Below are 20,392 nucleotides of genomic sequence, written 5' to 3' on the forward strand. Positions count from 1 at the left end.
TAATATCTGTATTTTATACATTTGAAGGAGATGTGTTTGCATAGAGATACATTGACATGCAGTCATCATGTCATTGTTTTAAGAAATGACACATGAAAAAATGACAACATGGGAAACCATCCTCGTTGTCTTCCACAGGAAGTTGTGTATAACATAGGTGGCCTTTACACAGGTTTCTGCATTGGAAGGACTGACGCCAATAACATGCCGGTACATTCGCCACTGTGCTGCGAGTATACCAAACACATTTTCCACAGTCAGTCTTGCCCGCAAAAGCCTGTAGTTAAACACCCTTTGTCTACTGGGAAGGGTGGTACCTGGTAAGGGTCTCATGAGGTCTCTACGGAGAGGGAAGGCTTCATCTGCCACAAAGACATAAGGCTGGGGCCCAGGTAATCTTCTCCTGGCAGCGGCGTGTCCTCAGGTAAGCCAAGGGTGACACGGCGAAGAGCATTACCGAAAGGACTATTTGCCAGTCCCACCATCACTGGTCTTTCCATAACTGCCAACATATATGATATAGAAGCAGTATTTGGCATCTACAACTGCCAAAAGGACAATAGAGTATGTCCCTTTGTAGTTGTAGAATAGTGACCCGGAGTTGTTGGGAGCCTAGATCACTACATGCTTCCCATCAATAAATCCTACAGTTTGGAAAATTCCAGTGATGGTAGAACTCTGCTGAAATTTCCCGACAATCTTCTGTGGTGGGAACAGGCATATATTCCTTAACCAGGGAGTCCCAAATGGCCTTTGCCATTTCTGCCACAATACCAGCCACAGTGCTGTGTCCAACCCGGTAGCTGAAGTGAATGTGAAATATGCAATTGTCAAAGCAGAAATTCATATGTAAAACATGTTGAGCTATTTAAAAAATACTGAATTCTACATATAAGAAACAGCTCTTTATTAAGAGTAGAAAGAAAAATGTTAAATGATATAGGCTATGTATACAATAAACATGTTGAACTGTAAAAACACGCACATGGCAGGTAATTCTACGTATGACACAATATAAATTGTATCCAAATTAAATGTGCTGAACGAGTAAATTGGCCTGTCCCCAGACAGTTTAACCATCTGCTCAGCTGTTAATGAGTTGGTATTGGTTTGGAAGAGGTTTGCTGTTGGTGTAGAATCTGTTGATGTGCGCTTTAAGACCTGCTAAGTTTCTCTACATTTATTACATTTCCATTCTTCCATCCTGGGAACATTTGTTAACCGCTGGGATTGTACATGTTTTCACTTTGTTCTTGTGATTTTTCTCTGCTTAGGGACAGAAAGGCCATCCTGGTCCCTCTGGTCACCCCGGAGATCAAGTGAGTTCCCATTCACACCATTCACCAGAATTAGAGGAATTAACACCTATGACTTTTACATCCATTACCAAAGTACACCCCATGGGCCATATTACAGAAAAATCATAAAGGTGCGTTCACATTTTCCATACCTCTACAAAGTTTCACAGCCCAAATCCATTCATTTCAAGGGGAATCAACATGACAAAGTATTTTGTCCAATGGCATTTTGGTGGCAACGAAACTTCCCTTTGTAAATTTTGCATCTGGTTCAAGTTCGCGAGTTTGCTAGCTGGCAAAATATACTTTTTTTTTCTTTGTAGGTGATGGTCACACTTTCTTTCGCCCTGAAATGTAGAAATTCATTAAGAACTTCTTAGATTTTCTTAGACTTTTAAGACTTAAAATGGGATGTTTCTGTAATACAGCCCCAGCTTACTGGATATACTGTAAAGAGGACAGAATCACACAAAAGAATAAATGCATTATTTTGTCACACAATTAACCCTATATGGTACGCAATATGATATCACTGAGAAAAAAAGTATGTGTGGTGTTTTTCCTGCTTAAAATTGGAAACTATAACAATATCAATAAACATTTTCTATAATTTATTTATTTAATTTTTAAAAGTTTGTTGCCTCAAGGCAACATTGTAGCACAACGGACAAATTGAAACATTTGAAATTTTCACGTAGAAAAATTTTTTTTTTATTGAAAACGCCTCGGTTACGACTGTAACCTCGGTTCACTAAAGAGGGAACGCGACATTGTGTCGATGACGCTAGGGGAACGCTTTGCGTGTTGATGTATTGAAGCACATGTAAAATCAGTCCAATGGTGTGACGGGACGTCAGAGGCGGGTGACGTCATGAACCAGGAAACTATATAAGCCTGTTCAAACCCAGCCGCTCCAGCTTCGTAAGGTCTGAACAAGTCGCTTACAGGCACGCAGGAGATATGGCAGGTGACGCAACGTCTCGTTCCCTCTTCAGGGAACCGAGGTTACAGTTATAACCGAGGTGTTCCCTTTCAAGGGAATTCGCGTTGTGTCGATTGACACTAAGGGAACGTCTATACCAACGCCACCATAGCGAAAAATTGCCTGTCCAGTGTGAAATCAGGGCAAGCAGCACTAGTATGAGAGCACTCTGGACCCTGGTGTAGAGTACAAGTCCAGAGAATAAAACCCAACGAATGTGTGAGGTGATGACCAGCCTGCCACATCACAAACATCTTGTAGAGGTGTTCCTGACAATAAGGCCTTAGAAGCCGCCATACTCCTGGTCGAGTGTCCCCATTCTTTTTGTGGGGGAACACGGGAAGCCACGCTCTGTTTTTGTGTGGCACGGTGTGAGGAGCTGGTTTTAAAAGTTTGGGGCTGCTCCCGCTCAGCAACCCCGGAGACATGAGTCTGGCGAGGGAGAAGTTTTTGGAAGGCAGACGCTTGTATGGCTGATTCCTGAACCCTCTCGATGACCGTGTTCACTGCGTCTCCTTTTCTTTAATATTGCTCAAATTGAGCCAGAAATGTCTCTCAGTGGCCACCAGAGCTGCCATAGACCGACCGATAGGAATAGCCGTCTCCTTGGCGACCCTGAGAGACAAATCTGTGGCTCGACGCAGTTCGCAAACTGCATTTGAGCCAATAGCCCCGCCCTCATCAATGTCTCCTAAAATTTCAGCCTGGTAAGCCTGCAGCAGCGACATTGTGTGAAGACATGGTGCAGCCTGACCAGCCGTTGAATAAGCCTTACCCACCAAAGCTGAAGTTACTCTAACTGGTTTGGTGGGTAATAATGTGGCTTTAAGGGAAGATGCAGATTCAGGGGAGAGGTACCTCGCAAACGTCTCTTCCACCTTCGGCATTTCCCCATATCCGTGCTCTTTATATTGTGAAATAGAAGAGTAGTGTAATGATTGTGCACTGTACATTCTATATGACACAGGTTTCTTCCACAATCTCGACACCTCAGTGTGGAGATCGGGAAAAAACGGAAGGCTCAGGCGAGATTGTGAATGAGAGGGCAGGAAGCGTTCGTCTAGTTTGCTTTTTAAACGAACGTCCTGCTTATCTGCCGGCCAATCGATATGTAATCTTTCGACCGCTCTCGTTACAACCTCAACAAGCTCCTCAAAAGCATGAGATTGAGGTGGCGGTATATATATATATATATATATATATATATATATATATATATATATATATAACAGACGACACCAAATAACAAGGACAATTTCACATAGAGCGCTTGTGAAGACACTGAAGCTGGAGCGGCTGGGTTTGAACAGGCTTATATAGTTTCCTGGTTCATGACGTCACCCGCCTCTGACGTCCCGTCACACCATTGGACTGATTTTGTGCTTCAATACATCAACACGCAAAGCATTCCCTTAGCGTCAATCGACGCAACGCGAGTTCCCTTGAAAAGGAACATCAATTTCTTTAACCAGACATTTGAAAAAAACACATGTATCCAGTTTTTAATGTATAAGAAATTTCCTATTTAATAAAAAGTAACATTTAACATCCATCTGTTGCTCTCAGGCAATATTGTACCATAGTGGAACACAACCCAGGAGAAAAAGACGTACTATTAAATGTATTAAAAATGAGTATGTTTGTATTACTTGAGTATGTTTTTAGTACAATACAAATATACTTTAATGCATTTTTAATACATTTAACAGTACGTCTTTTTCACCTGGGAAGTATTACCAAACAATCATATCATCAAGTTATCATATCAAGTTATCATATCCATCTTCATCATCATCACATCTTCACTCTCACCCGCACTCTCTACCTGCAGGATTCACTTCCTCAGATTCATATGATATGATATATTCATATATATTCATATATATTCATATTCATACATGATATATTCATATGCAGATTCATATGTTACTATGACCTCATCTTCTTCATCATAGTATGACACCTCATCCTCACCCTCATCAACTGACAGTTGTGTTTTATACCTTTTTAGGTACTATAGAATACGTGCAGATCATGATATGTGCAGATTTAGTATGTGAATTACTATTCGTATAAGTGCATTACAAAATCATGCAAAAATGAAAATATATTTAGATAATTCTAACAATTTTTCTTACAAATATAATATACACTGAACAAAATTATAAACGCAACACTTTTGTTTTGTCCCCAATTTTTCATGAGCTGAACTCAAAGATCTAAGACTTTTTCTATGTACACAAAAGGCCTTCTTTTTTCTCTCAAAATTTCTTTGAAATTTCTCTCAAATATTGTTCACAAATCTGTCTTAATCTGTGTTAGTGAGGCATCACAGAGGCAGTGCCACAGATGTCGCAAGTTTTGAGGGAGCGTGCAATTGGCATGCTGACTGCAGGAATGTCCACCGGAGCTGTTGCCCATAAATTGAATGTTCATTTCTCTACAATAAGCCGTCTCCAAAGACGTTTCAGAGAATTTGGCAGTACATCCAACCGGCCTCACAACCGCAGACCACATGTAACCACACCAGTCTAGGACCTTCACATTCAGCATATTTACCTCCAAGAACGTCTGAGACCAGCCACCCGGACAGCTGCTGCAACAATCGGTTTGCATAACCAAAGAATTTCTGCACAAACTGTCAGGAAGCATCTCAGGGAGGCTTATCTGCATGCTCGTTGTCCTCATCGGGGTCTCGACCTGACTGCAGTTTTTCGGCGTAACCGACTTGAGTTGGGGAGTATGTTATGGACAACGAACACCGGTGCATTTTATTGATGACATTTTGAATGCACAGCGATACCATGATGAGATTCTGAGGCCCATTGTTGTGCCATTCATCTACGACTATCACCTCATGTTGCAGCATGATAATGCACGGCCCCATGTTGCAAGGATCTGTACACAATTCCTGGAAGCTGAAAACATCCCAGTTCTTGCATGGCCAGCATACTCACCGGACATGTCACCCATTGAGCATGTTTGGGATGCTCTGGATTGGCGTATACGACAGCGTGTTCCAGGTCCTGCCAATATCCAGCAACTTCGCACAGCCATTGAAGAGGATTGGACCAACATTCCACAGGCCACAATCAACAACCTGATCAACTCTATGTGAAGGAGATGTGTTGCACTGCGTGAGGCAATTAATGGTCACACCAGATACTGACTGTTTTCGGACCCCCCGAAAATTGATGGATTATCTCGGCAAAGGTGAAGTGCTCACTAACACAGATTTGTGAACTATATTTGAGAGAAATATGCCTTTTGTGTACATAGAAAAAGTCTTAGATCTTTGAGATCAGCTCATGAAAAATGGGGGCAAAAACAAAAGTGTTACGTTTATAATTTTGTTCAGTGTATTTGTATCCAACCTAGTATGCCTGGTATGGCCTTGTGCGATTCTGTTGTGGTACAATGTTGCCTTTAGGCAACACACAGTTTTTTCTTATGTCCTCTAAAACATTTGATGATATATGATGTAAAGTTCTTGAAAATACTTTTTTACGTACCAGTGAAGGTGAGTCATATTTTCTGTAGGAGATTAACTGGATGCAAATTAGGGAAAAATGCATTTTTCTTTGGCTAAAATATGGAGCCATGTAATCTGTGCACGTGTGCTGAAATAAGACACAAAATGGATCCCTGTGGGTCATGTGACCACTTTTTTGCACTTTCATTGATAAGTATTTGAGTTCTTCTCTCGTGAGAAAGGCTTGACCAATAAATTTTATTAGTCTCATTCATCTCACAGTCTCATTTTATTAAAAATAAATTCAAATAGACTATGTTGCCTGGAGACAACACCGTAAATTAACACATTAAATTGGCATCCCTATTAAGATCTGCATGTGACAACATATCTTTCAACTAATCAGGACAGTCTTACTTTGCTGCTCAATTGAGATGCAGTCCAAAGCATCCAATCTAGAATACATAAACACAGAAAACTAACACAGAAAACTGCTCGGTTACATACGTAACCTCGGTTCTCTCTAGAAGAGGGAACGAGTATTGCGTAAGTTGCTTACGCTACGGGTAAAGTCATCTTTTCTCGAGATATTGAAGCCAAAAAATTATCCTAATTTTTCCATTTATTGTCAACGCAGTGCAGCAGCTAGCAGACCTAGAGCAGGCAGTCTCGCGTGCTCATTCGCTGCCCTGCGGCAACTGCAGCAGCCTACCACTGAGTCTCGCGCATGACGTCACGCCCAATGAGGGCGCCCGCGCTCTTTACGCGTCACAGTCCGCCAAAAGGGGTGTTGTTTAGCGTATAAAAGCCAGGCTCGGTAGGCAGCTCGCTGGTTTTCATCGACTGAAGTGAAAAATCTCTCGTGGCGCTAGCACGGTCGTGTTACGCAATACTCGTTCCCTCTTCTAGAGAGAACCGAGGTTACTTATGTAACCGAGTACGTTCTCTTACGAGGGGTTCTCTCGTATTGCGTAAGTTGCTTACGCTACGGGAACCCATTGTCAACGCCGTGCGCGCCAAGCATCCACTTCATGAGTCCCAGGGAATCCCGGGGAACATAGATAAGTGGGAAACAGGCGGCCAGCAGCGCGGGCCAGCACATGTTCGTAAGCACATATATAGGGTATACAGAGCGGCGTTGCCGGTCTATATAAACCAACATAATACAGTGCATCTCAACCAGGAGAGCTACGGTCACATGAGAGTAGTCTGCGCACGATCCAATCTGGGCAGAACATATACACCACTAATACTGACAGAAGTCTAGCCTGCAGGGCGGGAACTTCCAGATTATAAATCCTAACAAATGTAGACGGGGAGGCCCAGCCTGCCGCATCACAAATGTCGTGGATGGAAATCCCGCTGGACCAAGCCCACGATGAGGCCATGCCTCTAGTGGAATGAGCTCTGACGCCCAACGGGCATTGCAGATCTTTGGACACATAAGCAGATGCAATAGCATCCACTATCCATCTGGACAGGCTCTGTTTCGAGGCAGCGAGACCTTTGATGCGCCCACCAAACGAAACAAAGAGCTGCCCCGAGCGCCTGAAAGCGTCGGAACGCGTAATGTAAGCCCTCAAAGCCCTGACAGGGCAGAGGAGATTAACATCACTCTCACTATCGGATGCTGGCAGAGCCGATAGAGAAATGACTTGCGCTCTGAAGGGAGTGCCTATCACCTTAGGGACATAGCCATGCCTTGGTTTAAGGATGACTTTAGAGTCATTTGGTCCAAACTCAAGACACGCAGCACTAACAGACAGCGCGTGTAAATCCCCGCATGTAAGTTTTGAGCGAGAGGTACTTTAGGTCCACGGAGTCTAGTGGTTCAAGGGGGAATGCTTTCAGGGCCTCTAGAACCAAGGAAAGATCCCACATGGGAACCGAAGGGGGTCGCGGGGGGTTCATCCTCCTTGCTCCTAAGGCAGCGGATGACAAGCTTGTTCCTTCCTATTGACCGGCCGCGCGTCGACTCAGTGAACGCTGCAACGGCCGCCACATATACTTTAAGGGTGGATGGGAACCTGCCCTTATCCAACAGCTCTTGGAGGAAACTAAGCAACCACGATACCCCACATGTCCGTGTGTCGGCACACCATTTGGAGAACACAGACCATTTAGACGCGTAGAGCCGCCTCGTAGAGGGAGCTCTGGATTGCGTAATCGTATTCATCACTCCTTCTGGCAAGACAACGGGTATCTGTTGATTAACCATATATGCAGAGACCAGTGCTCTGGATGGCGATGCCAGATTGAGCCACAGGCTTGAGAGAGGAGATCCCTCCTCACCGGAATCGGCCAGGGGGCTGTGTGTGACAGCCGCGTCAGCTCCGGGAACCAGACTTGATTCTCCCAGTGCGGGGCTATAAGGAGCACCGAGTGGCGCGTTTCCCTGATCCTATTGATTACCTGTGGTAACAGAGACCGGAGGGAAGGCATAAAGAGGGAGGCTGGGCCAGATTTGGGCCAGCACATCCTTGTTCTTTGAAAAGAACATTGGGCAATGAGCGTTGTCTTTTGACGCAAACAGGTCGACTTTCGCTTTGCCGAAAAGGCGCAATAGTAACTGGACTGTCTGGGGGTGCAGGGACCATTCCCCTGGGGGAACGTAGTTCCTGGACAGTTTGTCCGCTCTCAGCGAGCGCAGGAGGTGCCGAGACCATACGAGCAGGCGTTCTGTCAGATAGCAGAAACTCCTAGATCCGACACCGCCCTGACGGTTAATGTAGGACACCACAGACATGTTGTCCGAGCGGACTAGCACATGATGGTCCCATATGAACGGGAGGACGCGCTTGAGCGCGTTCTCGACCGCTATCATCTCCAGACAGTTTATGTGGAAGTGTTTCTCTCTGTCTGACAGAGGCCAAAAGACCGGTCTGCCCTCGAAGAGAGCGACCCAGCCTAAGTTGGAGGCGTCCGTCGAGATGACCTTTCCGTGTGAGACAGCTCTCATTGTCACCCCCTGCTGGTACCAGTCGCTGCAGAGCTGTGCAAACAGGGCTGCAGAGCTGAAACACACCTCTGAGTCACTCTGATCTGTTTGCGGCCGAAAGCCCAAGCCCGGCAAGGAACTCGGGTGTTCAACCAGCGTTGTATCGGGCGGATGCGCAGCAGGCCCAGCTGAAGCTCTGCTTCAGAGGAGCGTTACTGCCCTTCTGGAAATATGTGGCCAGGTGTCGAACACGATGCGCGCGCTGTGTCGATAAACGGGCCGTCATAGCCACAGAGTCCAGTTCTATTCCAAGCTCTTGGTCCAGTTGACCGTGAGACCCAGGCTTTCCAGATGACTGAGGAGCACTGTTCGGTGATATAAGAGTTCTATCTCTGACTGTGCTAAAATCAGCCAATTGTCCAAATAGTTCAGAATTCGCATGCCCTGTTCTCTCAGGGAGGCGAGAGCCGCGTAGATGAACTTCGTGAATGTACGAGGTGCTAAAGACGGTCGGATATACGGTCGGGTATATCAATACACCGTCCTCCCGTTCGGGAGGACGGTGTATTGATATACCCGACCGTCGAAGGCGAATCTCAAGAATGGCCTGTGACGGGGTATTATCGGAATATGAAAGTATGCATCTTTCAGATCGAGAGAGATAAACCAGTCCCTCGGGCGAATTTACGCTAGGTTTTCTCTGGTCGTGAGCATTTTGAATGGCCTTCTCATGAGAGCTTTGTTCAAATATCTCAGATCTAAGATAGGTCTTAGAGCTCCGTCTTTCTTGGGTACGAGAAAATAGCGTCTGTAAAAGCCTGACTCGCTCAGAGAAGGAGGTACTGGTTCTATAGCCCCTTTGCACAGCAGTTTGGCTATTTCTGCGCGGAGTAAATGCGCTACATCCGCTTTCACTTTCGTCTCGGTCCGTGCTCGAAAGCGAGGGGGACGGCGAGCGAACTGTAGTGAATAGCCCTGTCTTATTGTGCTCAGCACCCATTCTGATACCCCTGGAATAGCCTCCCATGCTTTTACATGTACAGCTAGGGGCAGAATAGACTCCGGGTCCCGCACTTTGTGGGCTCGGGAAACCGAACCGGAGGTGTGTGCGTGGCGCGCGTGCCCTCGGATCTCGGGAACGGCAGCTCGCTGACAGTGGTGGCTGTCTGTATCACTTGTGACGTCCCGATTGCTTGGAATGGGGAACGCGGCCGACAAGAGCTGAGGTGGTCCTGCAGGCTTTGGACGGGAGGGCAGACTTTGAACGCCATCTCGCAGAGGGCGGGCAAAGATGCGCTGCGACTGCCTCCTCCACTGGGGGGATAGCTTTGTACCCCTTATCGGCGGCACCGTCCACTTGGGAGAGCGCCGAGGAGACATGAGTGTGGAGTCTCGTGGAGAATGGTGCATTCCTCGATTTAGCCAGCTCAGCGTGAAGCTCCAGCAGAAAGGGTGCCGCTCTGGAAACGGGCGGTGGGCGGGGGCTGTCGAGGCTGTTGTGCGCGGGCTCCTTCGGCGGTGACCAATCCAAGCTGAGTTGGTCGACGTCATTAGACAGGAGGCGCATAAGTTCCGTGTCCACGCCAGCCCGAGTCCTGCTGGATTCCTGGATCGAGGAGGAGGTGGAGTGATGTGAACCCGACCACTCCTTGCTGTCCGATGCCAGGATGGAACAGTTGTCACCTGGGTCCATTCCTTCAGCTTTGTCCCCTGAGGCAGCGGAAGTGAGGGCCAAAGCCGGCAGCTGTGCGTCCGGGACTTTAGTCCCATGAAACTTAAACTGGAATGTCACTGCGACTTCACGAACAGACGAACGCGCGAACACGCACACGCACGCCCGCCCGCACACATCACTTTTCAAGTAAAATTGAAAATTGAGGCGGCAGTGCATGTAATGCATCGAGATATCGAATTGAACTGAATCGATGACATGATAATCGTAATCGAACCGTGCAGTGAGACCAGTGTAGGTTCCCACCCCTAATACTCTGTGCTGTGTCAGCGAGTTAATAATAATTAACAAACAAATAAGTTATAAGTTCAATAAGTTAATACAAACAAACAAATTTGTACTTATTCCCTCACCCAATGAGAATCGATAAGAGAATCGATAAGGAATCGAATCGATAAGCAATATTGATAATAGAATCGGAATCGTTAAATTCTTATCAATTCCCATCCTTAGGTAGCTGCTGCTCTGCATTGACAATAAATGGAAAAATTAGGATAATTTTTTGGCTTCAATATCTCGAGAAAAGATGACTTTACATGTAGTGTAAGCAACTAATGCAATACAAGAGAACCTCTCGTAAGAGAACTAAATAGACACGGTAGATATGATTTTTTTTATTTTTTATTGAGTTTTGGCAGAATCAGTCTGTCTGACACTTGATCTGACGGTCTGGACTTTCCACCGATTTCTAGAATTGGATTCTAGAATTTCTGGAATTTAGAATTGTTGAGTTATAGTAGTATAATAATATTTAAAACACTTTCATTATTGTTTCATAATCTCATACTTCTGTGGTGGTCCACACACGCTCTCTATTTGTCATATTGACAAAAATGGCAACATATGAAAAAAGACTAAAACTATTTACAGACATGCATAAGAATAACATGTTGTTTTAATAGAATTGCATTTCACTCCTCTCTCTCTCTCTCTCTCTCTCTCTCTCTCTCTCTCTCTCTCTCTCTCGCCATTATGCTTTTTATCTTTCTTTTTGTTTGTTATGGCTCTCTACAAGAAGAGCTTCCAATGCTAATGACATTTATAGTAATGGATTTTTTCCTCTTTATACTCTTTATTCTCTCTCTCCGCAGGGAGAAAGAGGAACGGATGGAAGCCCGGGTGCCAAAGGTTATCCTGGCAGGCAGGTGCAGTAAATCTTCTGTTGTGCTGCTGGCTTGCACAGTACTTACAGATATGAGTATAATGAGACTAGTAGCAAAGTGTCATGGCTTGTATTGGAGACTAAAAGAGCTTGCTTTGCCAATATGACGCCTTGTTTTGACATAATTTTTGATAAATTAGAATTGATTTTGGAATTAAGAGGCAATGAAAATGGATTTTATATTAAGCTCTATTTGAGCTTAATGTGCTAGCAGTAAAATAATCATTTTTGGGGTGCCAAAGGCATGACTGATACCTGATATTTGGAAAAGTAATTTGCAAAAGATAATCTTCCTCTTTTGATAGATTTTCTCCCACTGCTGAGGTTAAATGTGATTGGTGGAAATGATTAGATTGGCCCCTGCTTTTCTTTGTGAACTACCAGATTTACTTATTCTGGGAAGCAACAACAACTACAACAACCAAATAAATGTTTCTGGTAGCTTCTAGTCTTATATACCTTTACCATTAGGCATGTTCTAGAAAATCCTACTGGAATTTAGTTTTTCAGCTGATATAACTCTTTAATGTTTCCTTAAAGGTGCAATAAGCGATCTCTAGACACTGTTGAAAATTTAAATCAACAACTAAAAAAACTATTTTGTTAATATATGCTAGATGTCTGTGTGCAGAAAAAAATGTGTTAGTCATGGCTGTGTAAATAGGAGAAAAAATGGTAACACTTTAAATTAGGGTCCAATTCCCACAATTAACTAACAATTAACTATGACTTTTACCTCAATAAACTCCTTATTACTGCTTATTTAGTAAGGTAGTTGTTAATTTACGTAGGATTAAGAGATGGTCATGTAGAATAAGGCATTAATATGTGCTTTATAAGTACTAATAAACAGCCAATATCCTAGTAATATGCATGCTAATAAGCAACTATAGTTAATAGTGAGAATTGGACCCTAAATAAAGTGTTACCAAAAAAATAAAGTGGCTCTTTAATTCACTTGGCCAAGTTAGACTAGAGCACTATATCATATTTGCAAAATTTCAACAGCATAAATCTGTTTGGGCCTCCATAAAAAGGAAGTCTTCATTTTGTGTTTCCAATTCTGTAGGCACAACATTATTATTGATCCAATTGAAGGCATAAAATATTGCATTGTTTGTGTATTTGTAGGGTTTACCAGGGCCTATAGGAAATATGGGACCAAAAGGCGCACGGGTAAGGGATGGGTTTTGTTTTGTTTTTATCAGAAACATTTTCAACTGTGTTGGCTATAAATTGACCATCATGTATACACAGTACAGTTAAGATGTTTTGCATTCTATGTTTGCTCCTACTTATAAATTTGCTTTAAAGTGATTGAGCATTTATGTTCGGAAAGTTGTGTAAGGGCTTCTACATATTTGGTTTTGAAAGCTTGTTTTCCAGTTTGGAAACTGTGAAAGGCACCAGAAAAGGAAATGGTTGTAGACATTTAAGGATCAGTTATTGGAAGATGTTTTCATTATAAAACCTCAGAACATCAGCTCTGAAAGTATACTGCTTTCAGGGATTTGTCAGATGGGTTTTACATTATAATTCCGCTAAAATTTTAAAACCAATTTGGTCTTGTAAAGTATATGGCAGCAGTGTACATCCGAAGTCTTTTCCCTCTTGTTATTCTTGGTGCCAGAAAGATTTTATTTGTGTGTTAGTTGGTTAGATTTTTTTAGATTTTAGATTAACACAAAACATGATTTTTATGTTAATGTTTTAACATTGTTATGTTTTTGTAATGATTTCAGATGTTGATTTATTTATTATGATACAATAATGTGCATCATCTCATGTTTCTTTTGTCTTTTTCTCTTCATGATTTCATTGTATGTTTATTTGTATTAACCTTGTGACCCATCCTTAGCCATCCTGCTGAAGGCAAGCGTGATCCCTGGTGTGAGGGTATGTGCCCTTGGACTACATCGTGGAAGCCAGCACCATGCAGTCCATGGGCATATACACTTGCCTCAAGGCCTAGATCTTCACAGAGCGACCACTGTCCTCAAAAGACCTTCGCAAGTCAATCTGCAGAGCAGCAAGGGATATTTGGACCATATCACTCTAAAGTCTCTCTGTTTGTTTCTTTTCTTCTTACACTCCCCTGGTTTAGGGATTCATTGGAATCCCAGGCGTCTTCGGTCTCCCTGGACCTGATGGAGAAAGAGTGAGTTTTGCTGTTGTTTCTGCACTTAAGTACTTTTTTTCTAATTAAAAGTTGTACACTGTTCAGAATTGAACAGCAAATAGTTTTTGAATTTGAATAGAATAATGATGTACAGACAAAGAGTCATAAGAATTAAAGACAAGAGTTCTATAAGACATAACAGACTTATAGAAAAATATCTGTTTTATTTTACATGGAGCGTGTTACCCACTCATGGGCGCCGCCATATTGAGATTAGCCGTGTCAAAAAAAAGTTTATTTTAAATAGCACTTTCAGACAGTTTTTACAAAGCATGAGCATACAAGTACATCTAAACTGCAAACAAACCAAAAAATATAACTACAACAAACTTTTTTTCATTAAAAGTCCATTGATGTTCCCTAATGTCTTTAGTAAAATCTCCATTCATGGCATGATGGAGATGTATGGTCTTGGTTTTAGTTGCCCCAATATATTTTTGGAACAAACCCCACACAATTACACATGCCATACATGTATCATTATTCATTTCTAATGGTGGCTTGTAAATCAAAAGCACTTGCTTTGAATAGGAAGCCTGGTGAAAGGGGCACGCTCCACTAAAAAACACAGCGATCCCTCTTCAAAACAGTAGTTAGTCTCAGTTCTCACAATATTTGCTCAGTAACCTCAAGATGGTAAATTCCGACTTTGTGGAAATGGCAATATAAGCCCCCAGGAGCTGGAATATGGCCTGCTGCAGATTAGCCAGATCATGTCTCCTATTTTCAGGCCCAGAGGGACAGAGTTCATAGAGATCTGAGAGACCTTTTGTGTTCAGAAGAATGGAAACTAAAGACCTTTCAGCATTCACACAGTCTGTTGCATACACTGGGATTTGGGAATCGATTAATTGCTTTGTTGTTGTTTTTTCGTTTTTTGTTTTTGCTATTTCTGTCTCTTTTTACCTGTCTTTCCCTGCTTTCCCTCTCTCTGCTGTCTCATCTTAGGGTTTACCTGGTGTTCCTGGGAAGAAGGGCAAGATGGGTAGGCCGGTAAAGTTTTCTCTCACCATCCTCTCTAGACAACCTCTGAATGACTTGCCTCTGTGTTCATTGATTTGTGACCCATTCACACTGTTTAAAAAGGCAATGTTTGAGAGAATTTGATAGAAAGACAGACAGATAGACAGATAGACAGATAGATAGATAGATAGATAGATAGATAGATAGATAGATAGATAGATAGATAGATAGATAGATAGATAGATAGATAGATAGATAGATAGATAGATCTTATTCTGTTTGGATAAATACTACTAAATTACCACCAATTATCAGCAAAGGTCTTTACCATCTGTACACCCATAATCATTCTCTATTTACCAAAATTATGTTGGTCTGCATATTTTTTTCAAAAGAACTAGACATTAAGAATTCAAGCTCCTCTTTTTCCAAAACAACTACCAATTATGTGCAGTTCAAAGCACAAATGTTGTGCCAAGCACAGATTCATCTGTTCTTAATAAGCAGTACTCTAACTCTGCAGTTCTGTTTGATAGCCAGCACATGCCCCTCGGACGTAACTTGTTTGTCTTGTTGGAGGACCAAAAAAGATCTCCACACAGTGCAAGTGTTGACTTTGGCTTTCAGACCAGCACACGTTTAGCACACAGTGGAGTGCGACGTAATAGCTCTTGTCCTCTTATATAACGTAACAGTAGATAGAGGGGAAACAGCGCTGTCAGCGAATCCCTGCCGTTCTTCTTCTTGCTTCTCCTGGCTGTTGCCAGTGCAAGGAAACACTCAGCCATGGAATTTCCTGCAGGGCTGACAAAGATGAGAACTGAGTTTGTTTCTGTGACTCGACATCAGGCTCTGTTTTCACAAAACCAAAATTCAGTGCAGCAGCCATATGCTTTTTTATTAGTACTTTTTTATATGCTGTTGGGAATTTTTGTTTTAACATTTCATATAATTATCAATGTTTGATAGAGTACTTGTTAATATATTTTTGTGGAAACAGTGATAGTTTTCCCCCCTTAAAATATATATATTTTGTAACATTATAAATGTCTTAACTACTATGAATACAGTTGTGGTCAGAATTAATGACACCCCTGGTAAATATGGGGGTTCACATTATGAAATTAATATTTTTCTCCAAAACATATTGGCCTCAATTATTGGCATCCTTTTATAAATACTTTTTGCAATCTCCTTTTGCCAAGATAACAGCTCTGAGTTTCCTCCTATAATTCCGGATGAGTTTGGAGAACAACTGACAAGAGATCAGAGACCATTCCTCCATACAGAATCTCTCCAGATCCTTCAGTTCCCTTTCAGTCGATAACGTCAAACGTAGTCTACGTCGACTGAATGGGATCACGCCAGGGAGCCAGTCATCTTCGAGTACTATTGAACGAGCCAATGAAATTGGCGTGTGTGATTCGCATCACACACTCCACTCCCGTATAAATACGAAAGTGGGTGCACGCACTGGTTGCCTTTCGCTTCGGAGGCGATCGTTTGATGTCTCTGAAGAGTGCTGTTGTTTACAACGAGCAAGTGTGTCGGTGTTCTTCTGGAAGACACTCCCAGTGCTGGTGGTTTGTTTCTACAGTGCGAGTGCAGCGGTGATGGCGAGCTTTGAGCTCTCAACTGCTATTTTAACAGCAACAAAGGCTGTGTGAGTGTTGACGGCTGGTTAGAGGGCGGAAAAGTGAGTGCTTCACTGTTTCAGTTCACTGTTCAGTTATGCTGCGGTCATTTCCCTGTGTGCTCCGGTACTGGTGATTGGTCCTATTTCCTGAAAGAGCAACACAGGTGCATTTGCTCTCTGATAGATCACAATTGTTGCATCACATGTATGCTCTATATATTTATGTGTATATAAATATGTGTATATATATATTTATATGTTCAGCTCGCTGAGGCAGCTTTTGTGGACGGCTCATGTTCTCATTGCGGGAATATGACTGTCGCGGTGTTGAGATTGAGACTCACCTTCGTCCGCGAAGCACGAGTCCCCATTACCATGCCTCACCCCAGGGTGCCGTGTGGGATGGGTGATCGGAGGATAGTGATGGATGTCTCGCCAGGTAACCATTCCCTGTGGGCTCCTCACTCCTCCATCAAGCCGCAAGCCGAAGGAAATCCTGTTGAGCGTGTTGGTCCCTCTGTAATGGACCGATCAGCTGTTTCAATTGGGGTTCCCCCAGAGGATAAGATGTCCATAGCAGCATCGGAGGGTGAGCTGGCCTCTGGAGATGACGACTTGGCTGTGTTATCTCCCTCTAGGAGTGTAACATTGCCCGAGCCAGATACTCAGTGATATTCATCACACCTAGTGTTGAGCAGTGCTCCTGACTTGTGCGCGCATAACTTGTCCTGCTGGCGAAGGACTTGATATAGCCGCTCCCTCCAGCTGGTATGAAGGCCAGTTGTTGTAAACTCGTTCTTCATGCTACTAGGTGGTGGGTCGTGACCATCTTGGCCCAAGGTGGTCTGCAGCATCTGACCTGAATGACATGTGCTTCAGATCTCTACCTTCCGCACCACAGGCCATCCTGTGTGTTGCGTGTGAGGGTTTGAAGTATCAGTACAGTATCTTTCCCTTCGAGTGCTCCATAGCCAGTTTGGTCTTCAGGTCAACTGGAAGAGACCAATCTCGCCCACAGGTTGAGAATCTCTCTTTCAGTTTTGGAGGTGGACTCGGTCCTCCACGTCTCTTCAACAAGAGTGTGTTCAGCTGGTGTGTGTAGAAGTGAGAAAGGGTCCCACTGAAAGAACTTTCAGAGGCTTCTGGGGTATATGGCAGATGCAGCCGCTTGGCTTCCTCCATATGAAGACCTCTTCAGCGCTAGCTTCATGATCGAGTCCCGAGGTGACTGTGGCAGAGCAGCATACCCTGTGTGACAACAGTTCACCCCGGCCTGCTGCCAAACCCTCACCGACTGAGGGGCCATGTACAAAGGGCACACTTTAATGGAGCCCTAGGAGACCTCTGACTGCATGGACATTTGTGCCCATTGCGACCGTTGCGTAAGCTTCCCTCGCATGACGCAACTCACCCGTCACCTCCTCCTTGGAGTCAGAAGCTTCTGAGGACGCTTCATTCCACTATTTTCCCGGCCTACACAATTGTGCCGCCGACAAGCCTCACGACAGTTATAGCCAGGGAGAGTGGAGACTCCATCCCCTGGCGGTCCAGCTGGGTCGGGACCACTCCGGGGGCCGCACAGTTACTCTGTTGCCTCTCCGGATTCGTCCCCCTGCCAGTTGCACATATTCTGTCCAAGCGGATAAACCTTGGACAGACACTGGCTCTCAGCTGCCCCCGGGGGCCCGCAGAAATGCGTTCCCCAGTGAGCCTTCTAAAAGAGCGGCTATGCGATTCATTGTCGCTTGGCGCCTGCTCAAGTTCAGTCATTTCATCACACTCGCGTGTTGAGCAGAAATGCTCCTGAAGCTCAGTGAATTTCATCGCACTCAGGTGTTGAGCAGAAATGCTCCTGAAGCTCAGTGAAGTTCTTCGCACTCAGGTGTTGAGCAGAAATGCTCCTAAAGCTCAGTGAATTTTATCACACTCAGGTGTTGAGCAGAAATGCACCTGAAGCTCAGTGAATTTAATAACACTCAAGTCTTGAGCAGAAATGCTCCTGAAGCTCAGTGATCTTCACATGTAGTGTTCAGCAGTGCTTCTGTCTTTTGTGTGCCTTTCGCTTGCACCTACTGTGCCAGGTCAGGAGTAGAGCAGGTCTTGATAGTTGCCCCTTATTGGCCCAACCAGACCTAGCTCCCCTCGACGGCCTTCCTGACTTCCCCTGAACACATTTTCAGGGACAGGGCACGATGACACCCGCGTTCTGACCCCTGGAGATCCTGGGCCGGTCCTACACTGGACTCGGAGGTTCAGGTGGCCATCGCAGGTATATGTGGTAGTTACCATCACTTCTGCGAGCACCCCCTGAAACAGGTAATGTGCTTACGCATTAGTAGTGGAACCTATTCGTTGAGTGAGACTTCTCTCCATTAGGAGATCCTGGGAGCGTTCGGTCATTTCTGTGCTCTCTTTACTGCAAGATGTGTTGGAGTAGGCTGTTTTTCTCCACCCTCAAAATGATGTTGCCTCTTTTCTTGATGCACATCATGATGCAGAAGCTTGGGAAGCACGTCCTGGTCATCAAGTTCCGGAGGGAGCAAGGGAAAATCCTTGCACCCCTCTTTATCCTCTTGGGCCTTATCTCTGGTGCAACTGCACTGCAGAGACTGCCCCTGAGCCACTACAGGCAGTGAGTTAAAAATTATGTTTAAAACAGTTCTCCTGCTCGCATGGTCTCTACTAGAAGGTAGGGACTTGCACACTTTCGGTCAACAAGTTGTGCCTGGAATTCGGGCCGGCAAACTCTCACGAGCTGAGACCCCGGCCTGGATTGTGCTCAAGGTTCCTACCTCTCCCGTAAAGGGACCAGGTGGTGAGCCTGCAAGCGCTGCCCCGGAGGAGGCAGACCCAGCCCTGGCTTTCTCTGTCCGTCCGCTTCATTGCGGTTATACATGTACAGAACGCAAGCCATAGAACCTCAGACCAGCTCTTATCTGTTAAGGAAATCAGCAGAGAGGGAAGGCTGTTTCCAAGCGAGGTTGGCCCACTGATTGGTGGCTGCCTTCATCTTGGTGAAGATTCCAAGATGCACATGTCCACTTATGTGGTGAGCTCCTCTTAAATGAGTGTGTGTTCCCGCCTAGGTATTGACAGTGCTTCGCTGACAGATATTCTCGAGTTGGGGGCTGGCCGACACCTCTACTTGAACCGTTGCTTCCCGTGGGCTCCCTTCTCATGAAACCAGTTTCGGTGTGAGCCCGGTTCAAAGTTTCGGCTTGCTGCGCCATTCCCCTCCTATGGACTGAATATGTGCACCATTTCTACTCCAGTTGAGTTCCCCTTAACTGAACCCTGTTGAATCCTCCGCAACCCTCCGATTTCGGATGTGGTGGAACGTCCGGGGTTAGGCTTACCACGCGTAAGCAGTGTGGAACCTGTGTTAGGCTGGGTCCATATGTTGCGATCCCTATGGTGATCCCATATGTGTGTTCTTCCATGGTACGGCTCCCTACGGCGAGCCCGTGTATTCCCTCGGCAGAGTCTCTCTGCCGTCACTGTCGGCTGAGATTACCCCTTCTTAGGCTGGAGCCACCCCAGTGACATTCCATATGTTGTACTGCCCGGTCTTTTGCCCAGTTCAAATGTGTATTCTCGAAGTTCCCCCCTTCGGGTAGGTTTGGCTTCCGCAGCATCCCTTCCTTCCATGTACAGGGAACACTTTGGTCCAGTGGTCCTGTGGGAACAGCAGTGACTTCTCCGGCCTAAGCCCTGTCCTTCCCTGCCTTAAGTGCGGGGGCATCAGGGGGCTTTGTCTAGGCACTGGAAGGTGGCAGCTCTAGTGGCGCTTTCAATGGTGGATCCCATTCAGTCGACATAGACTACGTCTGACGTTATCGACTGAAAGGGAACGTCCTGGTTGCGTATGCAACGGAGGACGTAGTCCCCTTGCCACTACTGCTGGACCACCGCTGATTCCGGGTTACGCTCGGCTCCTCAGCGAAAAAGCAACTAGTTTGTGCATTCACTTCCGTATTTATACCCGCGCCGCGGGAGCGGAGTGTGTGATGCAAATCACGCTCGCCAATAT

General features: G+C 44.8%; 1 protein-coding gene across 3 annotated transcripts in view; it reads left to right on the forward strand.

Annotated features, from left to right (window-relative positions):
• Positions 1-20,392, forward strand: part of col27a1b (collagen, type XXVII, alpha 1b) — a 150,518-nt gene that overhangs the window by 68,819 nt on the left and 61,307 nt on the right. For all 3 annotated transcript variants that reach the window (XR_013204175.1, XM_077231775.1, XM_077231774.1), the window contains 5 exons: positions 1,275-1,319; positions 11,514-11,567; positions 12,716-12,760; positions 13,689-13,742; positions 14,712-14,756. Coding sequence is in view for 2 of the 3 variants with exons in the window: in XM_077231775.1 (XP_077087890.1) it covers positions 1,275-1,319; positions 11,514-11,567; positions 12,716-12,760; positions 13,689-13,742; positions 14,712-14,756 (243 nt within the window). In the remaining variant the exon portion in view is untranslated. The remainder of the gene's footprint in view (positions 1-1,274; positions 1,320-11,513; positions 11,568-12,715; positions 12,761-13,688; positions 13,743-14,711; positions 14,757-20,392) is intronic.

This window comes from Siphateles boraxobius, unplaced genomic scaffold (genome assembly GCF_051911475.1).
Source record: "Siphateles boraxobius isolate OS27281-9 unplaced genomic scaffold, OSU_SipBor_1 16, whole genome shotgun sequence".
Taxonomy (NCBI): Eukaryota; Metazoa; Chordata; class Actinopteri; order Cypriniformes; family Leuciscidae; genus Siphateles; species Siphateles boraxobius.